The following is a 5,239-nucleotide window of genomic DNA, read 5'->3' as shown; positions in this document are numbered from 1 at the left end:
ACTAATCCTCGCTTTCTGAGAGTTTTTATTATTATTGGATGTAGAGTTTTTATCAAAAAGCTTTTTCCCATATTTGTCAAACCAAACGGGTTTTCTGCTGTGTTCTGTAAATATGGCAAGTTACGTTAATTGTTTTCAAACGCTAATCTTGCACTTCCGGGATAATCTCGTTAGTGTCCTCTCGTCCCGTTCCTTACGTGGCTGAGATCCATTTGCACTGTGTGTGGAGGGTTTGCATTTGTAGATTTGTGTTCTCGAGGGTCTTGCTCTGCACTGGACTCTTTTGGGGAACGTCTGTCACCTTCTCCCTTCACCCGCCCAGCATCACCAGTTTCACTGTTCCCTCTCCCCCTCCCCTTCACGGCTTTCTCGCTGGCAGAGCTAAACAGCTTCAGTGACACCCCCTGCACTGGCCTTTGGAGGTCTCCAGTGGAAAGTGACGGGGGGCCTCTCACCGTGTGGAGGAGCCTGTCGATCCACGCACCTGCCGCCCACGCTCAGCTTCTGCGCCTTTGCTCGGGGCCTCGTGTCGCTTGGTGCCTCGTGCTCCGTAGGCAGGAGCGCCCAGGTCCCCGGTGCGGGGGGGCCTAAAGCAGCCAGCAAAGGGTCCCGTGATGCCAGAAACAGAAGAGAGCTAAAGGGCAAAACGGGGGCGGAAGACATGGTGCCGCCAAAGGGGAAACAAAGGCGGCGGCAGTAGCAGGAAGAAAGAGCGGAGAGCCAGAAAGAGCTGGGGAGTTAAAACCGCCGCCCGGGCAGGGATCCCAGGTCAGAGTGGGAGAGGGAACGAGGAGTGGACCCTGTGCGGGGCCGGGCCACACGCCCAGCGAGCGGGGAGTTTCCGGTCGAGGAGGAGGACTGCTTGGTCCACGTGGCCCTGCGTGGACAGTGGCTGGGGGGCTTTGCCTGGGGTGTGCTCCATGTCTGCAGACGTTAGTGTGATAAGCATTGCTCACGGGGCCTAATTGCGGACTGTTCCCGTGGGTGGAGCCCTGCTCAGATCCAGCCCGTCCCCGCGTGTGTGGCAGGCACTTCTGTGATCACGTCGCCCCGGTTTTTGGGGGGAGGGGGGGTAGATGCAGGACCTGCTCTCGGAGCTGTGGCCGTGAAACGCGCTGAGACGGATGAGTCACCTGGGTCAGTGGGCAGCATGTGCTCAGTGCTCTTTAAAGAGTTGCTGTTAGAACCACCAGGCAGATGGGCTAGTATATGTGGATGGCGAAGAAAAAGATACACGTAGAAGTAACAAAGGCCTCCTGGGCTCATGGGAGAGCTCACCAGACGGATAGCTAGCTTCCTGTTGCCACAGTCTTTCACCAACATTTCCCGTGCCCATTGACGTTAAGAATCTGCAGAGCATGAATGAATGAATGAATGAGCCCCTTAGTGGTAGCTTTCACTTATGGTGCTGAACTCTAGCTCCGGTATCGGAATCGGTCTTCTGATCATTAAAGAAACAGCATGCTAGTGTGTTTATAAGTATATAAGAATGAAGTTTTCACAAACTTAAATGTTTTATTTCAATTACAGGCGTCGATTAGCAAGGTAGAAGTAACAGAACCATGGCTCAGTTTCCAACGCCTTTTGGTGGTAAGTTTTCAAAGGTCCTCCTTTTTAAATGTATTTTGGAACCATGTATTAATAACTTAGTATTGTGGCAAATTTCAGATGTACACATAAGTAAGGGAATAATATAATGAACCCATCTTACATGTGCTCATCCCAGAGTTTCAGTGATGAGCAGCCCATGGCCAATATTGTTCCATCTGGATTCTTTAGAAGCAACTCTGAGGCATCAAATCATTTCATTCACAAGTACTTTATACATGTTTCTAAAAGATAACACTTCTACAGGTATAATTCAATGCCATTAGTATCCCTGCACGTTTATAGCAATGCCTGATGGCAGTGAGGCTGTTAGCCGGCGGCTGTTGGCTGGGGTTTGTTCAGATTGGATCCAAACAGGTGTGTGCGCTGCAGTTAGCGCCCGGGTCTCCCTCCGTCCCTGGGTCGCCTTTGCAGTTTATTTGTTGAGGTGACCGGGTCACTGATTCTGTACTGTTTCTGAAGCCTGGATGTGAAGTGTGACACTTTTTAAAAATATATATATTTTATTGATTTTTTACGGAATGGAAGGGAGAGGAATAGAGAGTTAGAAATATTGACAAGCGAGAAACATCGATCAGTTGCCTCCTGCACATCTCCTACTGGGGATGTGCCTGGAACCAAGGTACCTGCCCTTGACTGGACTCAAACCTGGGACCCTTCAGTCCACAGGCCGACGCTCTACCCACTGAGCCAAACCGGTTAGGGCTGAAGTGACACTTTTATTTGTTTCACTTTATCTGCTTAAAACATCCTATCGCTCTGCATGAAATGTGTTGTTGGGTGACTTTTCCTAACTTTATTAGGAACGTGTGGAACAATTATTTCTGCTCACTGGCTAAGGATTCTTTCTAAGAGCAGGTGCCACGCTGATGGCCCGCGCTGCTGTCCGTGTGGTCACCGTGGAGAGAGGCCATGCTGGGCCCACCTGTGAAGTCCCTGTGGGACTCCAGTCCAGAAGGAAGTCGGCAACGTTTCCCAAACCATTCGTGTTATTTATCTTGGGTTTTGATTTTGTCCGCCTTTAATTCCTTTTTTATTTGTTGTGTGTTTTTGGCTTACTTCTCACAGGGCAGTAAACAGCCCTTCCAGAACAAACAGGACTATCAGGCCGGGGAGGGAGGGACCAGGTCAGAACCGCCCCCGCTCCACCCCGATGCCTAGCCCAGTGCTGGGCACCCAACTGTTCAGTAGTCTGTCTCCCGCGACCGAGCGAACCGCCGCCACCTGCCGCTGCCAGCGCAGACGCCCTGGCAGGGTTGGCGGTGTCCAGACACGAGGCTTTGTGCTGGGCATCGCCACCCGTTGCCTGGAACACGCACATGGCGTCTGCTCCCACCTTCTGGGGCGTGTCTGACATTTGAGAACCTCTGCCTGTGGCTCTCACATACTTGGGTGACTTTGAGGAGACCAGGACTGAAGGGAGAGAGGTCTCAGAAGCGAGGGGACTTCTGCTCAGTCGCAGCTGCAGCTGAAGGAGAATCTGAATCCCATTGTCTTTGGCTTGCCGTTAAAAAAAATAGCCTTAGAGAGGTGTAGTGTATAAGCCGTCAAACTCACTGATCCTCACCGTGCAACGTCAGTGTTTCTCTGTAAATTTAGAGAGTTGTTCAGCCATCACTAGAGTCCAACACCCGAGTGCTTTATCGCCCCCAGGAGGTTCGCGCACTCACTCGGATTCTGACTGAGCGCAGCTCCTTTCATAACTTTCGCCTGTGGCATGTAGGATGGTCTGTTGCGTAAGTGTGTGTAAGTGAGCGATGAGTAACTCCCTCTATCTCCATGCAGTCCCGCTAACGACAGGGCGATAGGACAGTTGCTATAAACAGAATTGGTGCCAGTTCCTTTTTGGGTGGGAAGGGCTGTTTACGCTTAACTTTCTAGCTGTGTGTGCATTACTTCCAGGACAAACAGTGCTCATGTATCGAATCATTGCTAACATGTTGACATACTCTTCATGCAGTAGGAATAGTTCATGCGAGGGCCTGGCGTGTTCTTCATCATTCAATAACGCCCTTGTCTTTCCTCGGACTGCAGGCAGCCTGGATGTCTGGGCCATCACCGTGGAGGAGAGAGCGAAGCACGATCAGCAGTTCCATAGCTTGAAGCCAGTTTCTGGATTTATCACTGGTAATTGCGTTGGCACTTTTGCATTTTCACTTCTCAGTGGTGCATGTATTTTGGAGAACCTGCCAGCGAGCTAAGGTGGCTTACGTAGGACTGAGGGCATAGTTACCCATCTGCCTTCTCCTTGACCTGCCCCGTGACAGTGGCTTTTCCAAGAATGCATTCAAGCCTTGTTTGCAGTCTTAAGGAATTCTCTTATTTCCTGTGTCCCTGAAGTTCCTTCTGAACTTGGCCTTTCCTATTATCTTTCCTGTTTGCTTTCAGGAAAATGAGATCTAGATTCCCTGGGGACTTGTTTTTGTCTCATAGTTCTTTTTAACTTATTAAATCTTAACCACTGATGCGATTGTTAAAAACCGTTGTTACTTATTCTCCGTAAGTGCAAGAATCGTTGCTATCGGGAATGACAGATACCCTTTTAAAAAGCAGAGACAAACTCCTCACTTTCTGGAGGGTCCCTGCAGATGTGCTTGTCACACGTGTGGCTGTTACCATCCTGGTTAATAGCAGATGAATTCATGTCGACAGTGTCCGCCCACCAATGGCCGTCCCTTTGAGATGCTGGTTTTAAGGCGCTGAGCTCCGAAGTCAGTGCTCATGGCGGGTGTTCCTGTCCTTGTGGACTTGCTGTTTGGCTTCTATCACATTTCAGTGCCATGATCACAGGGTTACCAGCCTCTTCCTTAGTTTTGCAATATTATTGTAAGAAAATATCTACTGTGGTTTAGCTGTTGTTTTGTTCTGAAACTTTTCCCACTTACTTTACAGGTGATCAAGCGAGAAACTTTTTTTTCCAATCCGGGTTACCTCAGCCTGTTCTGGCACAGATATGGTAAGTGGGAACCTCACATCCTGGAGATGAATATTCTAGGGATAGAATTTCTTACGCTGCGGGAGGAGACCGTCCATCTCCAGGCCGGACACTCGCTGCTTCTCACCAGAGAGACACTCGGGAAGGAGGTTTGTCACGTGGAACTAAAAAAAGGGTAACATTTGCCAGATAATGCTGTCAAGAAGTTGGAATTTGCAGTGGAGAAATCTGCATTTTGGTATTTTCTCACTAGTTTGTTTTAACTTCACCCTTTCTCATCTGAATGTCCCACAGTTCTTGCTTTATTATGGAATGGAATGGCTCTGTATCTTCCATTGAATAAAAGGCAGCGCGCGCACACACACACACACACACACACACACACACGGGTTAGTAGGAAATAGTGCTCCGAAATAGAAAGCTTTCCCGGGAAATGCAGATACGTTTTGTATGAATATATTCATGCTGAAGCCAAATGGCACCCCATTCCTGTGCTTCTTTGGTGTCTGCTTTATCTTCCTTCTTGGGCTGTTAGCATATTGGCTGCCAGACCTCTTCCCACCACTGAGCCTCCTGGCTCCGACCTCTGATCTACTGTGAGCTTGGGAAATCAAATAACCAGGAATTTCTTTTAAAATTTTTTGGAATTACTTTTAAAATTAAGTAGAAAGCAGAGAGAGAGAGAGGAGAGAGAGA

At 49.1% G+C, this 5,239-nt stretch overlaps 1 protein-coding gene across 1 annotated transcript in view; it reads left to right on the top strand.

Annotated features, from left to right (window-relative positions):
• Positions 1–1,528: 1,528 nt before the first annotated feature.
• ITSN1 (intersectin 1) overlaps positions 1,529–5,239 on the top strand; it is a 103,849-nt gene continuing 100,138 nt past the window's right edge. Inside the window, exons 1-3 of the mRNA XM_015560218.1 lie at positions 1,529–1,590; positions 3,643–3,735; positions 4,501–4,564. Coding sequence (XP_015415704.1) covers positions 1,563–1,590; positions 3,643–3,735; positions 4,501–4,564 — 185 coding nt within the window. The 5' untranslated portion in view covers positions 1,529–1,562. The remainder of the gene's footprint in view (positions 1,591–3,642; positions 3,736–4,500; positions 4,565–5,239) is intronic.

Source organism: Myotis davidii, unplaced genomic scaffold (assembly GCF_000327345.1).
Source record: "Myotis davidii unplaced genomic scaffold, ASM32734v1 scaffold170, whole genome shotgun sequence".
Classification (NCBI taxonomy): Eukaryota; Metazoa; Chordata; class Mammalia; order Chiroptera; family Vespertilionidae; genus Myotis; species Myotis davidii.
Note: the sequence above shows the minus strand (reverse complement) of the source record. Positions and strands in the feature narration are given on the sequence as shown.